The 26,268-nt window shown below is 44.8% G+C and overlaps 2 protein-coding genes across 2 annotated transcripts in view; one reads left to right on the plus strand and one right to left on the minus strand.

The window, feature by feature from the left end:
- The first annotated feature begins 2,642 nt into the window (after positions 1 to 2,642).
- SLC35D4 (solute carrier family 35 member D4) overlaps positions 2,643 to 26,268 on the plus strand; it is a 202,557-nt gene continuing 178,931 nt past the window's right edge. Inside the window, 4 exon segments of the mRNA XM_073331400.1 lie at positions 2,643 to 2,847; positions 8,701 to 8,747; positions 12,055 to 12,132; positions 24,291 to 24,372. Coding sequence (XP_073187501.1) covers positions 2,776 to 2,847; positions 8,701 to 8,747; positions 12,055 to 12,132; positions 24,291 to 24,372 — 279 coding nt within the window. The 5' untranslated portion in view covers positions 2,643 to 2,775.
- Positions 17,050 to 18,467, minus strand: LOC140907930 (uncharacterized). Its single transcript, XM_073335024.2, has 2 exons — positions 17,885 to 18,467; positions 17,050 to 17,297 (listed from the first exon to the last, which is right to left on the minus strand). The coding sequence occupies exons 1-2, from the start codon at positions 18,465 to 18,467 to the stop codon at positions 17,077 to 17,079; spliced, it is 804 nt and encodes a 267-aa protein (XP_073191125.2). The 3' UTR covers positions 17,050 to 17,076.

The raw sequence follows: 26,268 nt of genomic DNA on the forward strand, positions 1-26,268 counted from the left end.
AGTCTATAAACACAGGGGGGCTGAGCCTGATGTGATAAGTAATTGAATCAACTGATTGTATACAATATTACTGTATTATAAAAATGTATTGAGTGAGGTGTTTTATGAAAGCCTCTGACACACTGGTGATTAATATAATTGTGAAATGTATGTGTTAACAATATATGAGGAAATATGGATACATAATGATATTATGCTTTCGTCTGTGACAAGAAAAGGAGTACTTGTGGCACCTTAGAGACTAACAAATTTCTGTGAAGTGAGCTGTAGCTCACGAAAGCTTATGCTCAAATAAATTGGTTAGTCTCTAAGGTGCCACAAGTACTCCTTTAAATTTCTGTGATGGGTTCTCTTCTAGATATGAGAGAAGGCAGCTATCTGTCTATTAAGATTAATCAAGGTGTGAGCAAATACAATGGAAGCCCTATTTGCATAGTACAGCATGACATCATCCTGCCTCTTGAGGCAAACTCATTGAACTTCAGAAGATATAAGCAAAGCCAGAAGCCATCTTTGGCATCCATCACCAGACAGACACAAGGAGGCAGAGCTCTTGCAACCCAAGAAAGATGGTTCTTTCAACCAAGGGGGCGGGGTGTGTGAAGTCTCTGGGAACTGAATATAGGTGAGAAACCTGCTGAGACAAAGAGCTTTCACATAGGGAGACAAGGGAAACCAGCACCTTGTGTTTCTGTGGAAGGTCCTGACTGAGGGAAAGTCAGCCATGGCTGGGAAGAGGGAAGACTGGTGGGAGAAACCAGTCTTGCACAAAGACTGTACCTTGCTAGATTAAATTTTAGACTTTTAGATGCATGTTTTCACTTTTATTTGCTTGTAACTATCTCTACTTTTATTTCTTTTACTTGGCATCACTTAACCTATGTCCTATTGTTAATAAATTTGTGTTTATTTTTATTATAAACCAACTCATTGTGGTGGTTAAAGGGAAGGGTGTATTTACCTCCAGTTAAGGTAATAATCTGTGATGTACTTTCATTTCTTTAAAGGAACAAATAAACCTTATTATTTCACTGAACTGTCCAGGAGCGGGCTGGATATTGTAGACACACGTTTTTGGGAAGTCTTGGGACTGGAAGTGTGTTGGCGTCACCTTGCAGATTGTAACCAAGACTGGTGAAAGCCAGCATGGGGCTGTGGGGCTGTAGACAGGCTTCTGGGTCAGAGCTGCTGAACCAGTGCTATCTAGCTTACAGACAGACACTTAGGGTATGACCTGCATGCTTAGAGGCTGGTTATGAGTATCCCAGGCTGGGAGCTACAGTAGCAAAGCATTGTAAAGCACCGAGGGTTGCAGGGCATGTGGTGACACAGCCCCTCACTGGTCTGTATTGCACCCCAAGCCCAGTGACATCTAACTCCAGGAAACGGGTTCCCATTTGTGGATCACTAAGCAAAGATAGGCACCTTACTGCAGCCTGGATTTAGGTACCTATATCTGAGAGAGGGACAGGGCTTAATATTGGCTTCTCCCATTGGCTAGCTTAGGCAGCTCCCCAACTAGTGTGCTGGGTTTTGTGGATAGCATTATATGGCATCTATCTTTCCCCATTCATTGTATAGGGAGGTCAGATCCCTAAAGCAGCTGTTGTGAATTGCAGTGTTATCTCTGTGATTTCTAGGAGTTTAAAAGTTAGGTGTTGTGACACTGAGCATTGCAATGCCTAAGTCTCTTTGTAGGTCCAGGCCCATGAGTCCAACCTATGGTTCAGGGCTCAGAGGGAGCTGTTAAAATGTCTAAAGCTACCTAACATAGCTTTTCTATAAGTAAAAACGTCATTTCTTTAAAGTCTGATGTCTTGGATTCTTTCAGGGCTAGAAGTGAGTGCTGCATACCGCATTTTGAACATGGGAATCTTCCTTTCACAGTGGGATCATGCTCCCATTTCAGGCCCATCAGGGCCATTACATACAGAACTCCAACACTTTTTTTCTCTAGAAAAGCTATCACTGGGCTATGACTGAATTTTGCCCACACTGGGCCTTAGATGGGGTAATTATTTTGGGAAATCCCATATTTTTGGGATGAAAAGAAGGAAACATTCTGTGGCAGGATTTTTTTTTTAAAAAAAGTAGCTGTTTGAACTTCTCAGATGTTTGGAATGTCAGAATACAGCCACATGGCCACCAACTAGCATGAATTAAAGGTGTGAAAGGGTGGTTAAAGGGGTTTCCAGTTGAGCTATGTAAACTTGATAGAACTAATCTGATTTAAAAAAACCCCACCTTATGTCATTATGTAGACAAGTGTGTGAAGCTTAATAGAGAATGTGATCTTTTCTATAATTTTTGAACCGCTACAGAATTCTAGAGCAGGGATGTAATTCCCAAAGGGTGGTTTTGGGATGGTTTCCCAAAAACAACCTATGGAAAGGCTATCATTCGCTATTAAAATCTGTAGGCATTTATTTTCCACAGTCAGCTGGAGTGTGAGAGACTCGTGAGTGTGAGAACCACACAAGTGTAAGAAGAGGTGTGTGTGTGTGTGTGTGTGCAAGTGGTGGTGGGGAGAGGGAGCATATCTGTGTGTCTCGTCTCTGGAATGGGTTTCCTCTGGCAAGAGGGAGCATCGCCCCTTTAAGAAGGCAGTGCCTCAGGAGGTTGTTCTTGTGCCTATTGGAGCAAACACAGAGCAACGTGTCTCTGTCATGGCAGCCACTCCAGGTGGCAGTTTCCTGAGCACTGTCTCCAGTTGATCACAGCGGGAAGAACCAGTGCCTCATCTTCCTCACCCGGACGGGGGAAATGCTGTGACAGATGTATTTAAAGAGACCTGCAGCTGGTCTGTCCTTCTGTCTCTTCTATCTGGCTTCTTATTTCACCAACAAGGTGAGGACGAGGGAGCTGTAAGTTGGTTTGGATTGATTGATTGATTGAGTGATTGCCTGAGCATTCCTTTTTCTAATTCACCTCCCTGGATTTTCTCCCAGATCTGACAGCAGGAAGGCTAACTGCATTTCTTTCTCCTCTCACCATCTTCCCTTGCCTGCTGAAAGAGGAGGAGCTGTTATTTCATTTTCAGTTTCTCTTGAGAATTGAGAGACTCCAGCTGGTCATAGTTAGCTGCATACAAAACCCCTTTCTCCTTGCAAATAGTCCTTGTGCACAGACAGAGGAATCGGAAAGGGGTCCCTGTATTGTTGAGACTTCCAGCCCCTCTATCTGAGGGAGACACCCAATAGAAACCCCATATTAACAGGATGCATCTCTGCGGCTGTATCTCCCTTTAAAAGAACAGCCCAGCGGCAAGAAGCCATCAAATCGAACAATTCCTTCACGCCTTATACCCAACCTCTGTCCCGCCCCCGGAAAGCAGAGAGGGGGAAAGTTAGGTCGAAGGAAAATCTGGAAAAGCTGAAAGTGATAGGAGGCATTAGGGGCTATTTGTAAATGCACAGATTACAAAGTTACTGTAAGGCAGAGAACAAAGCCTTGGACAAATGAGTGAAGTAGTGTCTCTGTGTGAGAAAGGGGCTGGGAAGAATTCAACAAGTATTAATTACAGTTATGATTACTGTACAGTACTTTCACTTAAGTGTGACTGCCATTTTATATTTCTTCTCACTTTTTAAAAACTTCTTTGGAAGCTTGAAATTGAAACATGAGGCTTCATTATCTTTTCACCTATTCCAGTGTAAAGCAGCAGTAACTGCACCAAAGTAAGTGGAATTATAGGTGTGTACATTAGATTAGAACCAGGGTCCTGGTTTCTTAATGTAATCCTTAAACATTATTATTGTTCTAGTGTTGCTCATGAGTGCTGTTTTGCTGATACTTCCCCCACCCCCATAAGAAGAATTGAAATATTTAAAATCCTCTCAAAAAAAATTTTTTTTTTTTTTAAATTCCAGTAAGTCTAATTTTGGGCCTCTCACATCTGAGAGTATCCTTTCAATACAATGTAAGGCTTGTAAATATAGTAACCGTTAACTTACAGTGGCAGACAAACACTGACAGTAGTAAAAAAAAAAAAAAAGCACAAAACTGAGAATTATACTTATTAGTAAAAGTTCGCCGGTCCCTCCAAAATTAGGGCTGCAACATAAATGAAATCCCAGCTTCTCAGCTAAAGCTCTAATGGGTTTCTATTTGCTGTTGTGGGGATATGATTGTCCATAATTTCATGCACATCCAAGCCTCATTCACCTGGCTCCATTTTCAAAGATGTGAAAACAAGCAACATTTTCAAGGTATGTAAATTCCAGTATCCTGCCTACTGACAAGAGTGAAGGGAGGGCCTCTTTACAATCCAAACAAAAAATATTAGCTACAGAGCCAGTAGTTCTATTGCTTTGATAGTGTTAGTTTAATATTCTTGTAAGGCCATTATTAGCTGCCTGGCAAACACAGAAAGCGGAGGTGGTAAAGACCTGATATATCACATAGTCCTTACGCTTTCCAACATAGGATTAAGTCCAGAAGGCACAGTAGCCACCATTAAAAATAGAATGGTAGCTTAGTAGTTGCAACATTCACTAGGGAATACTGCAAACACCAAAGTACCTGATCCAAGACAAAACTGCCAAAGTTTTAAAGCGTGATCATGGTAGCTAAGCAAAGCTTAATATTCATTATAGCCACATTAAACTGTAAGTTCAGGGCAAAAATCTACTTTCCACTGTGCTCTCTCATTGATGTCATTAGAAGTTCCATGAAGAAATAGAAGGAAAAATATGCCAGAGTGCACACTGTGGATGAGAATTTTTATGGCCTAAACTTATTCCAGAACTGTTTTATTTGTTCGCTAAGTACCTGAGTTTGTGTATTATGTAGTTTTAATTCCATATTCTGAGTTTCACGGGTTTATTTTGAATTCCTGTAGCCCAGGGTTGATGGCATCAGTGAGTTTGTGATTCTGCTGTCAATGAGAATGGTGAAAATTAGCAGTAATTTCACTGAAGCCAGTGGAATTCTAGTGGTAAAACTGACACAAGTGAGATCAGAATCAATCCCAGAGTTTGCATTTTGATTGTCCCATAACTGTGGGGAAACTATGGTAACCTCTTCTTATTTTCTCTGCTAGAGGATGCCTCTGTGGCACTGGTGCAGATACTTTGCAAGAAGAGACACCTTTGTTTGTACAACAAAGGTGTGTGGAACTTCTTGGGAGAGATGAAGAAATGTACTTTTTCATGAGGACCCAATGTAAAATCATCCCCTTCCCACCTGCAGCTTCTGAGTTTGTCCCACACACATTCTATTAAGAATGTCAAGGAGGGTTGACGTAGTAGGTAGGAACCTAAAGGGGCCAAAACAGCAGCTGTGTTGTATCTAAATGGTGTTGGACTGCAGAAAATGCTTGGGTAAATATATTTTAGATAAGATAAACAAAGCTCCCTCACACACCTAAAAATTGTTTATGGATTTAATGCAGGAAAGTTAAAAGATAATCAGAGTAAGGCATTTACATTTGTCCCAGGCACTGCATGAACAAAAGCAAAGAAGAAAGACACTTGTGCTTTAAACCAAGACATATATCAACTCTGAAGCGTATCTGTAAAATGCCACTTTCTTACTCAGACCTCCTCCCAGTGTGTACTGAAGTCATTTCTTTAGTAACAAAATATAGGGGCCAATTCCTGCAAGAGGTTCACACCCTCCATGCCCATTAAAGGCAATGGGTATTGAGTTTTGCTCAGCTCCTTCCAAGATTATGCCAATAGGTTTTTTGCTACTCTTTACTCCTGAAGACATTACAGAGCAACTATTGTTAAGATTGCAAGCTGGATTCTTTTTTGGCTCATCAATAGGTTTGTTAGTTAAATTTCATCTGCAGGGCTAAATTCTACTTTCATTTACACCTGTACGACCTAATTGTTGCAATTATTCACATACTCATCTGAAAAAATGTGTAGCAGGCATATTTATTCACATCACAACTAAAAAGTTAGCTTGGAGTGTACATTTAGTTTCACTGCGAGGCAAGCTACATAAAGACACATCTGAAACCTTCGATGCCCAATATTAGAATACATACTGGTCAAGTGGATACGTGGATAGAAAGTGTAATGGACTGGGTGATAAAATAGATTTTCACTTCTCTAAGTTGTAATTTTTATTTATAAGAATCATGAGTAGTATATGTGAAGTGAGGGTATCTTTTGCATACATATGTTGGTTAAGTTTGGAGCCTGTGGTTTCAACCAAAGACACATATCTTTGGACTCTATATTATTAAAATGTCACTAACAAGTCTGCATTACATTATGCCCAGTAATGATATACCGAGGAAACCCAACCTGGATTGACTGAGAGAGATGAGATTAACTGGGCCCACTCACATGCTTAATGTCCCCCGTTAATGTCAGTGAGGCTCTAAGTCAGGGGTGGGCAAACTATGGCCCATGGGCTGAATTTGGCCCCTCGGGGCTTTGGATCTGGCCCTTGGGATTGCCACCCCCGTGGCGCTGCGCTGCTCTGGGAAGCGGCCACACCACGTCCCTGCAGCCCGTGGGCGTGGGGCAGCAGAGGGTTCCGCATGCTGCTCTTGCCTGTGGGTACCTCCCCCAAAGCTCCCATTGGTCAGGAATGGGTTACCGTGGCCAATGGGAGCTTTGGGAGAGGTACCCACAGGTGAGAGAAACATGCGGAGCTCTCTGCGCCCCCCTCCACCCTCAGGGGCCACGCAGGGACGTGGTGCCGGCTGCTTTCATCTCCAGCCGTGGCGTGGGGCTGGGGCAGGGAGGCAGGGAGCCTGCCCTGGCCCCGGTGTCTGCCACTGCCACCGCTCTAGGTAAGCGGCACCAGGCCGGAGCCTGAACCCCTCCTGCACCCCACACCCCAACTCCCTGCCCTGAGTCCCCTCCTGCACCCCACACCCTTCTGCACCCCAACCCCCTGCCCTGAGCCCCCTCCTGTACCTGGCACCCCTCCTGCACCCCAATCCCGTACCCGGAGCCCCCTCCTGCACCCCGCACCCCTCCTGCACTCCAACTCCCTGCCCTGAGCCCCCTGCCACATCCCGCACCCCTCCTGCATCCCAACCCCCTGCCTGAGCCCCCTCCTGCACCTCGCACCCCTCCTGCACCCCAACACCCTGCCCTGAGCCCCCTCCTGCACCCTGCATCTCTCCTGCACCTCAACCCCCTGACCTGAGATCCCTCCTGCACTCCACACCCCTCCTGCACCCTAAACCCTTCCGTGAGTCTCCTCATACACCCCGCACCCCTCCTCTGCCCCAACCCCTTGCACTGAGCCCCTTCCTGCACACCGCACCCCCTCCGACACCCCGCACTCCACCCCCGCACTCCAACCCCGTGCCCCAGCCCTGTAAGCAATTTCCCCACCCAGATGTGGCCCTCGGCCAAAAAGTTTGCCCACCCTTGCTCTAAGTGGTAACTTGTAAAAGAGCATGGCTGGAGTCCTAGCCCAGAGCCCAAAATTACTCCATATGATTCCACTGCAAGCCCCAAAATGATCATTAGGGTTCAGCCAAATTTCAGGTTCAAACACTAAGGCTTACCAGCACTAGATCTTAATCAAGAGTTTTATTTAAATCATCCCCAAGAGTTCTTGCCATTCTCACCATTCCAGGGAACGTAAGGACCATTCACAGACCCTGAACAGTCTAGGATCAGAGTCTCTCACCCTCCATGCTGTTCAGTGCTGAGCCCTGTAGGCAGAATCTTCTTAGCCTGTTGTCTAAGCAAAGTATGATCCTTACAAGGAGTAAATATCTCTGCTAGCTCCCAAAGCCTTACTTCTTAATAATATGGTCCACTTGCCTGCACCTCCCTTTAGCACAGACAGCTTGTATTACCCCTTTTGGGGGCTGGCCAGCAGCTGGCTCACAATTTGTATAGTGGGGGTGCTGAAAGTCATTGAACCAAACTGTAAACCCTGTACATAATGGAAACCACTTCAGGCCAGGGTGTGCAGCAGCACCCCTAGTTCCAGCATCTTTGGGTATGGCAGGTATTTTTCCTTTCTTCTGAGAAAGTTTAACTCCTTCTCCCTTTTACTGGGGATGGTGTTTATAAACCTGGTCATAGCAAGTACTTCGGTGCTGCATAGGCATAAGTGTGGGTAGATTTTTGCTCCTTATTTGCAGAGGCACATATGTGGGAAATCACCCTAGGATCCACATCCCACACATACTGATCTGCTAAAACATTCTAAAGAAACAATATTAATGCTTCTTCTGTAGCATGTTACATTTCCAAAGCACTTTCCAAACACTAGTTAATATTATATGCAAATAACCTATACTAACCACACTGAGATTGCGAAGTGCACCGCTCATCGTCAGGAAATGGCAAAGTTAACATGCCCATTCAACCTTACCTCTGCCCCAGGGTGGGCGTGTAAGATGATACAGTTTTAATTACATGTCACATTTTTTTTCCTCCAGATCCTTGCCTCATGTGCAGTGTGGAAGGTGCTCAGTGAATGTGACAGCTGTCCAATATTTATATTTCTCTCCATTGTTCAATGTGCAGCCCTCAGCCTTTATTTACTCTAATGCCATGTAACTCCTGCACTGAATGAGGCAGGGGCCAGCACATCTGAAATGCTAAGAACAGTTCTGCACTGGGGATGTGTGTCTATTGCACTGATTTTAGAATTCCTTGCTCGTGCTTTTTTCTGTAGAAGTTTCTTGTACTCCATTACTTTTGTGAATGTCTGTTAATGTTATAACACCATGGATGTGTAATGTTCATTAACTTTGTATTTGTTTTCCAGTATGTCCTGTCTGTCCTGAAATTCACCTACCCTACCCTTTTTCAAGGGTAAGTACCATTTGAAAAACACATTTGTTTGAAATATGACTCTAATCAGTAAACGTCTAGCTGTTCCATGCTGAAGCTAACTTTAGCATCTCCTGTCATTACAGGCTTTTCTTGTCTAGAAAACATACTCCATGGAGCCCTAGTAAAGTGTTTGTTAATTTGTCTGTGTTATTATTAATGTCATCCTGGTAAAGTATCTGTTTACAAGGTCAACAGCCGCTCCATCAATTCTAGTTTTTATGGTGGCCTGATATTTTAATCTAGGAAAATAGCAATTATAAGATTCCCACACCATTTTAAGAAGTACTGATTTTGGCTTATGTGCATATGTGATTCATTTAATTTCTTCCAATATGCTAACAATTAAATACGAATCTGTATCTAGGCTAATACAAATACAAGGACACTTTATTTTCAAGCTCAGCCCATTTCTTAATTGTAATTCTGTACAGTATTACAAATCACAACTTTATGCAGTGACTCTGACAAGCCTTTTGTTTTGGCCAAGTTAGCTGTATTTACTTTCACTGCTGTCATCAATTTATAAAAGATATTGAGTGAAATCCTCGCCCATTGATGTTAATGGAGGTCAGGATTTCATCATAATTTTTGTTCTCTTGGCATATGTGACCTGCCAATAGTGTTTATGCAGAGTGGATATTTTCAAGTCGTGGACCATTACCTAACTTTTTCTGTCTTTTCCCCCCCATGACTGTGATGAACCCCTATGAATCTCCATTTTCTTTGAGGCCTGGGAGGTCTATTAATCCAAAAAAGAGTTATGACATCTTTTTTCAGGAGTCTGTTCTACTGTCAATGTGTGTACAAATTACTTTATACTACTGTTTCACCCAAGAGGCCTGGTCATGGACCAGGACCCCACTGTACTAGGCACTGTATAAACAAACATTCCCCCCCCCGCAATACTTCATATTTTCTGGGATGAAGTGTGTGTGAGGGGAGTATGTAGAAGACAAATATGGTAAGTCCTCATTAAAAGTCAGCATTCACTAGCAGTTACCACACCGTGCTATCTGAGTTGCTGCAGTTATTTCCTTTCCTGAGTACACGGAAATAGTGGGCTATTTTGGTGTAGTGATGGTTGGTAAATGCTGACTGTTAAAAGGCCTTTGCATATTATCGCTTTAGATTTTGGAGTAAGTGAGCAGGGGAGAAAAGCACCTTATCCTCACCATCTAACCCTGCCATAGGTCTGTTGTCATTGCTTGTGTTCTCTGTCTAATGTAGGGTTCTCTCCTGCAAGGTGCTGAGGACCTTCAACTCTCATTGACTTCAACAGGAGTGGTGGGTGCTCTGTACCTTGTAGGATTATCTTCAGTACCAGAGGTGCGTTTGCTCTCTGGGACTTGATCCTGCACCATTAATGTTAATGGGAGTTTTGATTTGAATGGGAGCAGGATCAAGCCCCTGATGAACATCCGGCTTACCCAGCTTTTACATTATTGTATGCCCCTCATCTAAACAAGGTAAAGTGAACTGTTGTAACTGCACTGATTGTTCTTAATGTTCCCTGTGGGCAGTAATCTATCTGCTTTCCACCAGCATCAGGCTGTAGAGCAGTGGTGGGCAACCTGCGGCCCGCGGGCCACACATAGCCGTCAGGGTAATCCACTGGCAGGCCGCCAGACAGTTTGTTTATATTTGCCCACCACTGCTGTAGAGTGAATTGCATGTGATGGTGTCTTTCTTTTCTTTTTTTGCAACACACCGCTTAACAATGAAAGGACTAACAGGCAAACAAAACCTTTGTGCCTAACAGTTACACAGGTTACAATGGTTTCGCATTACAGCACAGTACACTAAACATTTACTGAATATAAAGCAAATAGTATTCAAACCCCGCACCCCCCCAAAAAACTTTGCTAAACCAAAGGAAAAGGAAATGTGGAACATAAAACTAGCACTGAGTATACAGATTTTCTTTTTATAGTTTAAAATAAATTCCCTCACAGTCCTTTCATGATTTCACATGCTGTTTCTCTGGTAGGATAGAGAAGGCTCTTCTGATAGGGCAGAGTGTTATTAGTTATTGTGAAATACCAATATAGTGGCAGATCCAGGAAGTTTTGGATTTGAACAAAAAACTAGCCAGTTATGAAGAAGCTCTCTCTAGAAGCTACAGATTAAAGAGTGCTGTGGGCCGTCTATGTATTTGTTATTTGATTGTTATTGACGGTATGCTTGGCACTATATAGAAAAAAGTACAGTTTGTGCAGTAGGGAGTTTTCAATCCAGGCCTAGTGTGAGCTACCATGAATAGTCATGTTCGCGTTGATATGTGAAGTCAGTGGGACTACACATGGTATCCCTGGTGCTTATTGCCAGGAATGATCCAAACGAAGCCAGTTATTGAAGCCTTAGATCCAATAGTGTTTATAGGATTTAAACTTAAACAGATGGACAGAAAGAACCCCAAAACCAAAACAACCCTCCCCCCAACAACATACAAAGACAAAGAGGAAGGTCAATCCCAAAATATTGTTTATTTAACGGTTTTCTTTTCCTTTCTCCCTTCTATAATATAATGGAATAGAAAGTTAGCATTTGGGTATGATTAGCATGCATAGTGCTTATCAGACAAATAAACTGACAGATCCCTGCCTACAATCTACTTGAACCCAGAGCAAGAGACCATAAATGAAGGGTGTGGGGAGAGTATATGGAAGGACCAAAGTTATAATGTAAGAGAGCAAGGGTGCTAATTTTTAATGTGGTCAGTTTTTTCCTTATAAAGTATATTTGAATACAATTAGATTTGGGGCAGTAGCCAGAGTGATGGATGGGGTGGAGAGATAGGTTTTAAAAGAAAAGAGCAGGGCTGCATGCTGTACAGCAGTGGTGGGCAACCTGCAGCCCATCAGGGTAATCCACTGGTGTACCGTCAGACAGTTTGTTTACATTTTCACGGCTGCCCGCAGCTCCCAGTGGCTGTGGTTCACCGTTCCCGGCCAATGGGAGCTGCGGGAAGTGGCGCGGGCAGTAGGGATGTGCTGGCTGCCGCTTCCCGCAGCTCCCATTGGCTGGGAATGGCGAACTGTGGCCACTGGGAGCTGCAGGTGGCTATGAAAATGTAAACAAACTGTCTGGCAATACGCCAGTGGATTACCCTGCCAGGCCGCAGGTTGCCCACCACTGCTGTACAGGCTCAGGGCTGACATTCCAGGGCTAGGAGGCACTACAAGAAAAGATGCCAAGCCACATATGGGGGAAACCTAATTTCGCTATGGGAAATATGGTTTGTGATATTTAAAAAAACCACCAGAGTGACTGTTCTGTGTTGTTTCAGGTGGCAGACGTTAGTTGGTGGATTTCTGCTCCACGTCTCCTGGAAGCTGGGCTGGGTGGAGATCAGTTGCAGTTCAAGGTACAGTGAACTCTGCAACACGTCATTAATATTTATTTTTTGTTGTTGGACTATGACACAGTTAGGTTTGCTGCAGAGGAAAGTATTGAGCTGCCATGTAGGAGCAGATGGAAAGTGAGCACAGTTCAGAGTATAAATGTACAGTTTTCAAACAGACCAACTCCACTTAGCAAAGGCATGAGATATAACCCATGGATGATATGGAGGTTCAATTTTCTATGAAGAGTGAGTAGGAAAAGGTGGTAGCATCACAGATTACTTGATTTACATATTTTTGGTTGTAATTAAAAAGATACATCTATTTTATTTGATAAAGGAGTGAAATTTTCATGGTGATACTAGTTGATAGGTTTTTCAGATAGCGCACTTTTGTGTTGAGATCCAAACAATTTGATAGGGCATTGTACCTTTGGACTTCATAATTTTGAATGGAATCCTTTTGTTTGCAAGTAATGGGCTGAATTTTGTTTTCGCTTGTGCCCAAGTAACTAGACTGACTTCAGAGAGGTTGCAGGGACATAGATGGGAACAGAATTTGTCCCAATGTGTTTTTATAAGCAATTTGGCTAGAGTGGGAACATTTTGGGCCAAAACTTTCATTGACATTGACAGGATCAGGCCCTTCGGGGAACAGCCTTGTTTTGTTGGTGGTAGTTGGTAACTACAATTATTAACAAACTTTTATTCTATATGCATTATTTTTCTTTACCCTTAATATATTCTGGAAATCCAGAAGGGATGCAGGCATAAGTTACATCCTCTCAATTTTTTTTTTAAGCAGGCCTCATTTGGAAATGATTTTTTTTCTGATGAAAACAAAATCAAAATTGTTTGTCACATTTTTCTTTGAGTTTTTATGGGTTGTTGAAAAATTTAAAGCCATACCCAAAACTAAACTGAAATTTTTTTGTTTCTAATGTTTGTTTCTTTCAATGAAAACCCTGAAAAAGGTTGAAGAAAATTTTAGATGAAAACTTTGGATTTTGTTGAAGAGCCATTTTATATATATATAAAAAAAGTTTTGATGGAAAAATTTGACCAGCTTTTTTGTATGTTTTGGAAACAAAACCTTACATCCACTAGATGTCAGTCTGATATAGGGAACTAAATGAGACTAACAACCCCTGAGAGATTAACAGTTGAGAGAATTTCTCCATAGTTTTATGGAGCAGGATTTCTCTAACTATTAGTTAATGACTAAATTAAATAACTAGGCATAGCCAATGCTTTGGACTCATTCTTCAAAACACTGTAATTATATTCCAGTCTTTGTATGAAGTCTCATATTTTGCTGTACCCTTAGCTAGGTACTGCAATTGGTGTAAGACATTTAGGTCCAAATTTTCAGAAATACTCTTTAATTGTGGGTGGCTTTGATTTTTGAGTGCCCATCTTTAGATAGCTAAGCTTGGTTTTCAGAGATGCCAAGTGTCCACATCTCTAAGTGATGCTTCTGGGAGCTGTGTTCAAAACCTCTGAAAAAACAGGCGCATCAAGTAAGGCACCCAAACTTAAAGGGTGCTTTTGAAAAATGTAGCCCCATTAGCTTTGCACTGGAATATCCCTTTCTCCTGCATGTACTTCTGATCCTGAACCCAAGAAATATCTTTTATAAAAGCTAAAATGCAGCAGATACTGAGTTATATAATGCATGTGGCTTACAGCAAGATTTCTTTAGCTTTTTGGACACCACAGTTTATCTCCCCCCAACTCCCAAGGCCACCACAGTCACCATTCTCCTAGCTGCAAAAAGGTTGGATTTGTAACTCTGTATGGAACTTGGGTCAGCAAGAAGGGCTCTGAAGAGAGTTGGAGATGTTCCTAGCCTTAGGGGCTATGCATATCTCCATAGTTACTCGGAGTAAGAGACTATGATTCATATTGCATTCACTCAAAGAGAAATGCAGAGCTCTAAGGGTATGTCTACACTACGGAATAAGGTCGAATTTATAGAAGTCGGTTTTTTAGAAATCGGTTTTATATATTCGAGTGTGTGTGTCCCCACAGAAAATGCTCTAAGTGCATTAACTCGGCGGAGCGCTTCCACAGTACCGAGGCTAGCGTCGACTTCCGGAGCGTTGCACTGTGGGTAGCTATCCCACAGTTCCCGCAGTCTCCGCTGCCCATTAGAATTCTGGGTTGAGATCCCAATGCCTGATGGGGCTAAAACATTGTCGCGGGTGGTTCTGGGTACATATCGTCAGGCCCCCGTTCCCTCCCTCCGTGAAAGCAAGGGCAGACAATCATTTTGCGCCTTTTTTCCTGAGTTACCTGTGCAGACGCCATACCACGGCAAGCATGGAGCCCGCTCAGGTAACTGTCACCCTATGTCTCCTGGGTGCTGGCAGACGCGGTACGACATTGCTACACAGTAGCAGCAACCCCTTGCCTTGTGGCAGCAGACGGTACAGTACGACTGGTAGCCGTCATCGTCATGTCCGAGGTGCTCCTGGCCACGTCGGCTGGGAGCGCCTGGGCAGACATGGGCGCAGGGACTAAATTTGGAGTGACTTGACCAGGTCATTCTCTTTAGTCCTGCAGTCAGTCCTATTGAACCGTCTTATGGTGAGCGGGCAGGCGATACGGACTGCTAGCAGTCGTACTGTACCATCTTCTGCTGAGCAGCCATGAGATGTGGATGGCATGCAGTCCTTCTGCACCGTCTGCTGCCAGCCAAAGATGTAAAAGATAGATGGAGTGGGTCAAAACAAGAAATAGACCAGATTTGTTTTGTACTCATTTGCTTCCCCCCCTCCCCTGTCTAGGGGACTCATTCTTCTAGGTCACACTGCAGTCACTCACAGAGAAGGTACAGCGAGGTAAATCTAGCCATGTATCAATCAGAGGCCAGGCTAACCTTCTTGTTCCAATAAGGACAATAACTTAGGTGCACCATTTCTTATTGGAACCCTCCGTGAAGTCCTGCCTGAAATACTCCTTGATGTAAAGCCACCCCCTTTGTTGATTTTAGCTCCCTGAAGCCAACCCTGTAAGCCGTGTCGTCAGTTGCCCCTCCCTCCGTCAGAGCAATGGCAGACAATCGTTCCGCGCCTTTTTTCTGTGCGGACGCCATACCAAGGCAAGCATGGAGGCCACTCAGCTCACTTTGGCAATTAGGAGCACATTAAACACCACACGCATTATCCAGCAGTATATGCAGCACCAGAACCTGGCAAAGCGATACCGGGCGAGGAGGCGACGTCAGCGCGGTCACGTGAGTGATCAGGACATGGACACAGATTTCTCTGAAAGCATGGGCCCTGCCAATGCATGCATCATGGTGCTAATGGGGCAGGTTCATGCTGTGGAACGCCGATTCTGGGCTTGGGAAACAAGCACAGACTGGTGGGACCGCATAGTGTTGCAGGTCTGGGACGATTCCCAGTGGCTGTGAAACTTTCGCATGCGTAAGGGCACTTTCATGGAACTTTGTGACTTGCTTTCCCCTGCCCTGAGGCGCATGAATACCAAGATGAGAGCAGCCCTCACAGTTGAGAAGCGAGTGGCAATAGCCCTGTGGAAGCTTGCAACGCCAGACAGCTACCGGTCAGTTGGGAATCAATTTGGAGTGGGCAAATCTACTGTGGGGGCTGCTGTGATGCAAGTAGCCCACGCAATCAAAGATCTGCTGATATCAAGGGTAGTGACCCTGGGAAATGTGCAGGTCATAGTGGATGGCTTTGCTGCAATGGGATTCCCTAACTGTGGTGGGGCTATAGACGGAACCCATATCCCTATCTTGGCACCGGAGCACCAAGCCGCCGAGTACATAAACCGCAAGGGGTACTTTTCGATAGTGCTGCAAGCTCTGGTGGATCACAAGGGACGTTTCACCAACATCAACGTGGGATGGCCGGGAAAGGTGCATGATGCTCGCATCTTCAGGAACTCTGGTCTGTTTCAAAAGCTGCAGGAAGGGACTTTATTCCCAGACCAGAAAATAACTGTTGGGGATGTTGAAATGCCTATATGTATCCTTGGGGACCCAGCCTACCCCTTAATGCCATGGTTCATGAAGCCGTACACAGGCAGCCTGGACAGTAGTCAGGAGCTGTTCAACTACAGGCTGAGCAAGTGCAGAATGGTGGTAGAATGTGCATTTGGACGTTTAAAGGCGCGCTGGCGCAGTTTACTGACTCGCTTAGACCTCAGCGAAACCAATATTCCCACTGTTATTACTGCTTGCTGTGTGCTCCACAATATCTGTGAGAGTAAGGGGGAGACGTTTATGGCGGGGTGGGAGGTTGAGGCAAATCGCCTGGCTGCTGGTTACGCGCAGCCAGACACCAGGGCGGTTAGAAGAGCACAGGAGGGCGCGGTACGCATCAGAGAAGCTTTGAAAACCAGTTTCATGACTGGCCAGGCTACGGTGTGAAAGTTCTGTTTGTTTCTCCTTGATGAAACCCCCCGCCCCTTGGTTCACTCTACTTCCCTGTAAGCTAACCACCCGCCCCTCCTCCCTTCAATCACCGCTTGCAGAGGCAATAAAGTAATTGTTGCTTCACATTCATGCATTCTTTATTCATTCATCACACAAACAGGGGGATGACTACCAAGGTAGCCCAGGAGGGGTGGTGGAGGAGGGAAGGAAAATGCCACACAGCACTTTAAAAGTTTACAACTTTAAAATTTATTGAATGACAGCCTTCTTTTTTCTGGGCAATCCTCTGTGGTGGAGTGGCTGGTTGGCCGGAGGCCCCCCCACCGCGTTCTTGGGCGTCTGGGTGTGGAGGCTATGGAACTTGGGGAGGAGGCCGGTTGGTTACAGAGGGGCTGCAGTGGCAGTCTGTGCTCCAGCTGCCTTTGCTGCAGCTCAACCATACATTGGAGCATACTGGTTTGGTCCTGCACCAGCCTCAGCATTGAATCCTGCCTCCTCTCATCACGCTGCCGCCACATTTGAGCTTCAGCCCTGTCTTCAGCCCGCCACTTACTCTCTTCAGCCTACCACTTACTCTCTTCAGCCCGCCACCTCTCCTCCCGGTCATTTTGTGCTTTCCTGCACTCTGACATTATTTGCCTCCACGCATTCGTCTGTGCTCTGTCAGTGTGGGAGGACAGCATGAGCTCGGAGAACATTTCATCGCGAGTGTGTTTTTTTTTCTTTCTAAGCTTCACTAGCCTCTGGGAAGGAGAAGATCCTGTGATCATTGAAACACATGCAGCTGGTGGAGAAAAAAAAGGGACAGCGGTATTTAAAAAGACACATTTTATAAAACAGTGGCTACACTCTTTCAGGGTAAACCTTGCTGTTAACATTACATACATAGCACATGTGCTTTCGTTACACGGTCGCATTTTGCCTCCTCCCACTGCGTGACTACCCCCTCAACCTTCCCCCCTCCCTGTGGCTAACAGCGGGGAACATTTCTGTTTAGCCACAGGCAAACAGCCCAGCAGGAATGGGCTCCTCTGAGTGTCCCCTGAAGAAAAGCACTCTATTTCAACCAGGTGACCATGAATTATATCTCACTCTCCTGAGGATAACACAGAGAGATAAAGAACGGATGTTGTTTGAATGCCAGCAAACATACACTGCAATGCTTTGTTCTACAATGATTCCCGAGTACGTGTTACTGTCCTGGAGTGGTAAAGTGTCCTACCATGAAGGACGCAATAAGGCTGCCCTCCCCAGAAACCTTTTGCAAAGGCTTTAGGACTACATCTAGGAGAACCGCAAATGCCAGGGCAAAGTAATCCTTTCACATGCTTGCTTTTAAACCATGTATAGTATTTTAAAAGGTACACTCACCAGAGGTCCCTTCTCCGCCTGCTGGGTCCAGGAGGCAGCCTTGGGTGGGTTCGGGGGGTACTGGCTCCAGGTCTAGGGTGAGAAACAGTTCCTGGCTGTCGGGAAAACCGGTTTCTCCGCTTGCTTGCTGTGAGCTATCTACAACCTCCTCCTCCTCCTCATCTTCTTCGTCCCCAAAACCTGCTTCCGTATTGCCTCCATCTCCATTGAAGGAGTCAAACAACATGGCTGGGGTAGTGGTGGCTGAACCCCCTAAAATGGCATGCAGCTCATCATAGAAGCGGCATGTTTGGGGCTCTGACCCAGAGCGGCTGTTCGCCTCTCTGGTTTTCTGGTAGGCTTGCCTCAGCTCCTTCAGTTTCACGCGGCACTGCTTCGGGTCCCTGTTATGGCCTCTGTCCTTCATGCCCTGGGAGATTTTCACAAAGGTTTTGGCATTTCGAAAACTGGAACGGAGTTCTGATAGCACGGATTCCTCTCCCCAAACAGCGATCAGATCCCGTACCTCCCGTTCAGTCCATGCTGGAGCTCTTTTGCGATTCTGGGACTCCATCATGGTCACCTGTGCTGATGAGCTCTGCATGGTCACCTGCAGCTTGCCATGCTGGCCAAACAGGAAATGAGATTCAAAAGTTCGCGGTTCTTTTCCTGTCTACCTGGCCAGTGCATCTGAGTTGAGAGTGCTGTCCAGAGCGGTCATAATGGAGCACTCTGGGATAGCTCCCGGAGGCCAATACCATCGAATTGTGTCCACAGTACCCCAAATTCGAGCCGGCAACGTCGATTTAAGCGCTAATCCACTTGTCAGGGGTGGAGTAAGGAAATCGATTTTAAGAGCCCTTTAAGTCGAAATAAAAGGCTTCATTGTGTGGACGGGTGCAGGTTTACATCGATTTAACGCTGCTAAATTCGACCTAAAGTCCTAGTGTAGACCAGGGTTAAGGGTCTGATTCAAAGCCCACTGTAGTTAATGAGTCTTTCTACTGTCTTCAGTGGGCCTTGGATCACATCCTAACAGCCAGGCAGCTGACTTTTCCTTTCCTGTCTTTGTTACAGCAGTTTACTTCCCTGTATGCATGTCACTGCGTTCTGCTGTCAGTCATGTTAGTACAAGTGACTCAGGCCATGTCTACATTACAGAATTATATTGACCTAACTTATGTCAGCATACAGTCACCGCAGTTATTAAATCGCCTGTGTGTGGGTGCACACTTGGCTCCTTGTATTGGTGTGGCTTACCAGGCTTACCAGGAGCACGTGTATCGATTGTATTGTCAGTGTGCGGCATTGTGGGGCGGCTCCTGAAAGCCAGTAACAGTCAACGTAAGCAACACAGTATCTACACTGACACTGCATCGACCTAAATACGTCGACCATGTGACCTTACGCCACTTAGAGAGCTGGTGTTACTAAATTGGAGTAGAGAGGCACTTACATCGGCAGGAGTCAAATTTAAGTGAAGATACTTTCACAGATAGGTTGACGCAAGGCAGCTTATGTCAATTTAACCTTGTAGCATAAACCAAGCCTCAGTGTAATCCAACCAGCTGCCTCCCATGTGCCCTCTCTTGGCCTATGGTCGCACTACAGGCAGCCTTCTTCAGTTTCCCCTCTTGGACTATTCGAAGAAACTTTACTTGAGGCTTTTTCTTGGTCAAACATACCCATCCTTAGGGACTGGGCTTATTAATATAAAATAAACTGTAAATAAAACCAAACCTCCCCCCCAAAAAACAGAGTCCATTCATAAATCTACACAACTCCAGGTTTCTCTTTCTCCTCTGAGGCCTCCCTGTCTGACAAGCTTTGCAGTCACTTCCCTGCTTGGTCATGGTGTCCTCCATGCCTGGAGCACTTTCTGCAGACTTTGCCACAGCTTCTTGATGTTTTTCCCCTTCATTGCACCTTCCTGCACTTTTTATACTGGAATCCCTGATTCCTCTCAGGTGGAGCTCATCCTGTAATCAGGGTTGGCTTAGCCCCAGGCTCTCCAGCCCACCTAGCTACACTGAACCTGACTATTGGACTGGCCTGCATATAGGAGTGCTTATTGCTGATGAAACATTACATCAGACATCCAGGCATTCTTTTCCAACCCTGAAATTCCCTCTTGGCAGCATAGAACCTACTGTTACATCCTGGGAACTGCTTTTGAAATTCTTTTCCACTGCATTTTGTGATTGCATTGGAGATATAAACATTTCTGGAATTCCTGAAACTTCACATGGTGATCAGGGTTTTTTTGTTTTTATGTTCCAAATGGGAATCCAGTACTCAAGTTGTGGGGTTTTATTTTCCCAGAGTTCTCCATTCCAATGGCATAGTTTGCTTTAGGTAGGCATCTGATGTGAACTCATTGGTCATACACTACAGTAGGTTCAGATCCTGATTCAGGCAAAATTTAAATGGAAGTCAATAGCCTTAAAAGGTGCATTATTCCTACCAAATGATCATAACTACCCAATAAACAAGAAAGCCTGGGGATTTCTATGTCTGTGACTTTTAGCTCTCCTGGGTTTTTAGTCAAGTGTCTTCAAAAGCATATATGAAAAGAAATGTGCAGAAGGAAATGAAACATGATGTTTATGTTTTTCTTCCATTGTATTTGCATAAATCTTTGCACATATATCCTCATTTCAGCTCATTTTAATTTCACATTCTTCAGTGGAGGGTTTCTTTTTTTTGCATCATGTGACTGCACTTTTTGGCTCTTGTCCACAATTCATGAACATGATGTAAACCAGGGGCTTGTGTTACTTTGGAAGAACTAGGATTCAACACTTTAAAAAAATAAATATTCTGGAGTAACTTCATGATCTGTTAGGCCTGATCCAAAGCCAGCTGAAATCAATGGAAAAACCTATTTACTTCAATTAACTTTGAATCAGGCCCTTAGTTGCTCCCGCTTTACCCCCTTATTCAGGATTTGATATCATTCACACTGAAGTTAACCACTTGCTTGGCGCTTTTCCTCCCCTACTTTCTGAGACTTGCAGAAGAAAACAAATTTTGAAGACTCTTCATAAAGGTGAAACTTCAGCCCACAGCACAAAACATGACTAAGAACAATTACTTCAAGCTGGAATGACTTCATTCGCCCATATTAGTTGTTAAACTGCCTCTAGGAGTTTGGCTTAGTCAAAGGTATGTCATTCTGAAAACTCAAGAGGCAAATCCCACAGGGGCTAAGTGACCTGTTGGAGGAGTATGTTTGCAGATCTAGCTGAGGAATAAACATGTACATCCTGTATGTATGTGTGTGTGTGTGTGTGTGTGTATATATATATATATATAGAATCATAGAATCATAGAATATCAGGGTTGGAAGGGACCCCTGAAGGTCATCTAGTCCAACCCCCTGCTCGAAGCAGGACCAATTCCCAGTTAAATCATCCCAGCCAGGGCTTTGTCAAGCCTGACCTTAAAAACCTCTAAGGAAGGAGATTCTACCACCTCCCTAGGTAACGCATTCCAGTGTTTCACCACCCTCTTAGTGAAAAAGTTTTTCCTAATATCCAATCTAAACCTCCCCCACTGCAACTTGAGACCATTACTCCTCATTCTGTCATCTGCTACCATTGAGAACAGTCTAGAGCCATCCTCTTTGGAACCCCCTTTCAGGTAGTTGAAAGCAGCTATCAAATCCCCCCTCATTCTTCTCTTCTGCAGGCTAAACAATCCCAGCTCCCTCAGCCTCTCCTCATAAGTCATGTGTTCTAGACCCCTAATCATTCTTGTTGCCCTTCGCTGGACTCTCCAATTTATCCACATCCTTCTTGTAGTGTGGGGCCCAAAACTGGACACAGTACTCCAGATGAGGCCTCACCAATGTCGAATAGAGGGGAACGATCACGTCCCTCGATCTGCTCGCTATGCCCCTACTTATACATCCCAAAATGCCATTGGCCTTCTTGGCAACAAGGGCACACTGCTGACTCATATCCAGCTTCTCGTCCACTGTCACCCCTAGGTCCTTTTCCGCAGAACTGCTGCCTAGCCATTCGGTCCCTAGTCTGTAGCGGTGCATTGGATTCTTCCATCCTAAGTGCAGGACCCTGCACTTATCCTTATTGAACCTCATCAGATTTCTTTTGGCCCAATCCTCCAATTTGCCTAGGTCCTTCTGTATCCTATCCCTCCCCTCCAGCGTATCTACCACTCCTCCCAGTTTAGTATCATCCGCAAATTTGCTGAGAGTGCAATCCACACCATCCTCCAGATCATTTATGAAGATATTGAACAAAACCGGCCCCAGGACCGACCCTTGGGGCACTCCACTTGATACCAGCTGCCAACTAGACATGGAGCCGTTGATCACTACCCGTTGAGCCCGACAATCTAGCCAACTTTCTACCCACCTTATAGTGCATTCATCTAGCCCATACTTCCTTAACTTGCTGACAAGAATACTGTGGGAGACCGTGTCAAAAGCTTTACTAAAGTCAAGAAACAATACATCCACTGCTTTCCCTTCATCCACAGAACCAGTAATCTCATCATAGAAGGCAATTAGATTAGTCAGGCATGACCTTCCCTTGGTGAATCCATGCTGGCTGTTCCTGATCACTTTCCTCTCATGTAAGTGCTTCAGGATTGATTCTTTGAGGACCTGCTCCATGATTTTTCCAGGGACTGAGGTGAGGCTGACTGGCCTGTAGTTCCCTGGATCCTCCTTCTTCCCTTTTTTAAAGATTGGCACTACATTAGCCTTTTTCCAGTCATCTGGGACTTCCCCCGTTCGCCACGAGTTTTCAAAGATAATGGCCAATGGCTCTGCAATCACAGCCGCCAATTCCTTCAGCACTCTCGGATGCAACTCGTCCGGCCCCATGGACTTGTGCACGTCCAGCTTTTCTAAATAGTCCCTAACCACCTCTATCTCCACAGAGGGCTGGCCATCTCTTCCCCATTTTGTGATGCCCAGTGCAGTAGTCTGGGAGCTGACCTTGTTCGTGAAGACAGAGGCAAAAAAAGCATTGAGTACATTAGCTTTTTCCACATCCTCTGTCACTAGGTTGCCTCCCTCATTCAGTAAGGGGCCCACACTTTCCTTGGCTTTCTTCTTGTTGCCAACATACCTGAAGAAACCCTTCTTGTTACTCTTGACATCTCTTGCTAGCTGCAGCTCCAGGTGCGATTTGGCCCTCCTGATATCATTCCTACATGCCCGAGCAATATTTTTATACTCTTCCCTGGTCATATGTCCAACCTTCCACTTCTTGTAAGCTTCTTTTTTATGTTTAAGATCCGCTAGGATTTCACCATTAAGCCAAGCTGGTCGCCTGCCATATTTACTATTCTTTCGACTCATCGGGATGGTTTGTCCCTGTAACCTCAACAGGGATTCCTTGAAATACAGCCAGCTCTCCTGGACTCCTTTCCCCTTCAAGTTAGTCCCCCAGGGGATCCTGGCCATCCGTTCCCTGAGGGAGTCGAAGTCTGCTTTCCTGAAGTCCAGGGTCCGTATCCTGCTGCTTACCTTTCTTCCCTGCGTCAGGATCCTGAACTCAACCAACTCATGGTCACTGCCTCCCAGATTCCCATCCACTTTTGCTTCCCCCACTAATTCTACCCAGTTTGTGAGCAGCAGGTCAAGAAATGCGCCCCCCCCTTAGTTGGCTCCTCCAGCACTTGCGCCAGGAAATTGTCCCCTACGCTTTCCAAAAACTTCCTGGATTGTCTATGCACTGCTGTATTGCTCTCCCAGCAGATATCAGGAAAATTAAAGTCACCCATGAGAATCAGGGCATGCGATCTAGTAGCTTCCGTGAGCTGCCGGAAGAAAGCCTCATCTACCTCATCCCCCTGGTCCGGTGGTCTATAGCAGACTCCCACCACTACATCACTCTTGTTGCACACACTTCTAAACTTAATCCAGAGACACTCGGGTTTTTCTGCAGTTTCGTACTGGAGCTCTGAGCAGTCATACTGCTCCCTTACATACAGTGCTACTCCCCCACCTTTTCTGTCCTGCCTGTCCTATATATACACACACACACACATATGCATCACACAGGCCATTTTATACCTTCATCTGTCAGTTCTTCCAACTTCTATTGAGCATCAGTGATGCCAATTAAAATGAAAATTTCTGTCTGTTAAAATCAATACGAACAATTGTTGTTAATGGAAGTTAAACAAGTATTCTGGGGAGATATATTTTGGGGAGCACAACTGCTGCTTCTATAAAAGGGAAATTTGGGGTTAGGTGGGTTAACTTGTTCTTTTCTGTCCTGGAGCGTTCCTAAGTAAGTCGGGGGTGGGAACGTGGGGGTAAAACATTGAATTAAATATGTACTGCTTTGCTTGAGAAACCCCTTTTACGTTGTCCACCATAAACAACTACTGCTAATGGCCATTTGTAAAAGGAATGTGGTAAATAATGGTATTTTTCATTCTTTTTAAGGTCTGAAGTACTGACATGGCTCCCGGCTTCAGTGCTTTTTGTGGGCATTATCTATGCAGGTTCCAGGGCATTATCTAGATTGGTAAGAAACACACCAATGGAAATGAATAACCAGATTCTCTATACTTCGTGCGTAAAGAAAATATTCTACAAGCAAGGACTTCAGTGCTGTTTTACTAACACTACTAGAGATTAGAGTCTTGATCCTGCAAGGTGTGGAGCACCACTGAGATGTACCTCGCACCCTGAACTTCCACTGACTTCAGTGACAGCTGAGAGGACTCAGCACCTCCCAGGAACGCTCAGCATCTTGCAGAATAGAGCCTCGCCAATCTGCCTTATTATGCAAACAGAAGTTTCTGGAGGAGTTACTAACTCTGTTTTTTTTAATTTTCCTCTATTGCAAATGAGATGCACAATGAGATCAGTGGAAAAGGCTTGTGTCCCTTTTACAGGATATTTTTGACACATTTGAAAAAATGGGGTTTGAAAAAATAAATTGCAAATTTTTTATTTGGGAAGAGATTAAGGGATTGAATGGATTCATAAAGTCATTTAAACCATAATAGGCCAGTGAAGATCTAGGTGAGGTCAAGTATGCTTTAAGTAATATTTAATATCATTTGTTTAAATTGCCTTTAGTATTTTTGGTTCTTGAAAATCCTGTGACCTTATTTAAAAAAACCCATAGCACTATTTTATAGGAATTGTTCAGTCTATGTGATCAGATGCTGTGCAAACTTCCCTATGAGTTTTGTCAATGCATCCCAGTCCAGACCTAGACAACACTCTTCAACTCCACAGCCAGATCATACACACCCGCATTAAAACCCACAGCAGGGATGGGGAGGGAAATCTCCATAAGGATCTGCTTGCAGTGATACACCTCAACTTCATCTTGTTGGGTGGGGAGGGTGAAGGGCAGGGCCCCTCATTGCCACGGAAAAGGCTGTGGGGCCCAATCTCATCCCCTGTGGGTTACAGTGGCTGTTCAGGAAACTGGGGCCATTTGCCTGCAGATTGAATCTCACCCCTGGTCACCTACAATGGTGGCCTCTCTGTCTCCTCATTAGAGCAGATCCATTTGGCTTCCCCGGCTGTGACTAACCACAGATCCTTCAGAAAAGGGCTAAAAGGAAACAATAATGCATCACCAGGCTTCAGGCTGTATTGTCTTCTCTGCCTGTATTCCATAGGGATGGAGGAGGTACAGAGTAAGTCCTCCCCAGTCAGATCCCTGGTTCAGCCACTCCTCCCTTGGTTTACCCAGTTTCCACCTCTTCCCTACTGCCTGGATACATGGACATCCAGGAAAGAGGGGAATGTCTTCTGTGGGGAGAAGAAGGGTTGAGCCCACTTCTGTGCAGGAGAGCAGAGATCCACACAATGAGGTTCCCGTCCATGTACAGATCTTAGTGGTCCATGTCCTAACCTCTCTTGAACTGAAGCTGCCAGTCATACTTGGTTTTGTGATGTGCACAAATGGGGATTTAAGGGCCAATCCTGCAAACACTTAGGCACATGAGAAAGTTAATCATGTGAATAGTCCCATTAGGTTCATGGACCCTAATTGGTGTGTAGGCCCATGTATTTGAATGAATTTCAGTCCTAAATGCATGCTTCAATGTCCACTATAGGTATATAATACAGATGTAAGGAAAATTGATTTAAAAGTTCACTGGAGTTGAGCCTGCTCTTATCAGCAGTATCTTTGGCTCTTAGATCCAATGGTTTACCTCCCAAGTAGAAATTAAATGAAATTAATTTCCACACCAAGGGCCCAATCCTGCCAACACTTATGAGTGAACAACGTACACGCATAATTATTTATTGTATTGGGCTCTCTATTCTTCTTTGTGCACGTCACAAAAAACACTATCTGTCTCTCTGCTCAGGACAGGTCTGGAACTGGAAGAGGATTGCTTGCGTCTGGACTGAGATGCATTGACAGAATTATGTGGGGAAGTCTGCACAGAAT

The sequence above is a fragment of the Lepidochelys kempii genome, chromosome 2 (assembly GCF_965140285.1).
Source record: "Lepidochelys kempii isolate rLepKem1 chromosome 2, rLepKem1.hap1, whole genome shotgun sequence".
Classification (NCBI taxonomy): domain Eukaryota; kingdom Metazoa; phylum Chordata; order Testudines; family Cheloniidae; genus Lepidochelys; species Lepidochelys kempii.

Bases quoted from the DNA above. Each gene is read 5' to 3' on its own strand.
- LOC140907930 (XM_073335024.2), bottom strand. From the start codon at position 18,467: ATGCAGAGCTCATCAGCACAGGTGACCATGATGGAGTCCCAGAATCGC. The intron at 17,298-17,884 runs GTGAGTGTACCT...TTTCTCCACCAG, and splicing joins AGGCGGAGAAGGGACCTCTG to CTGCATGTGTTTCAATGATC.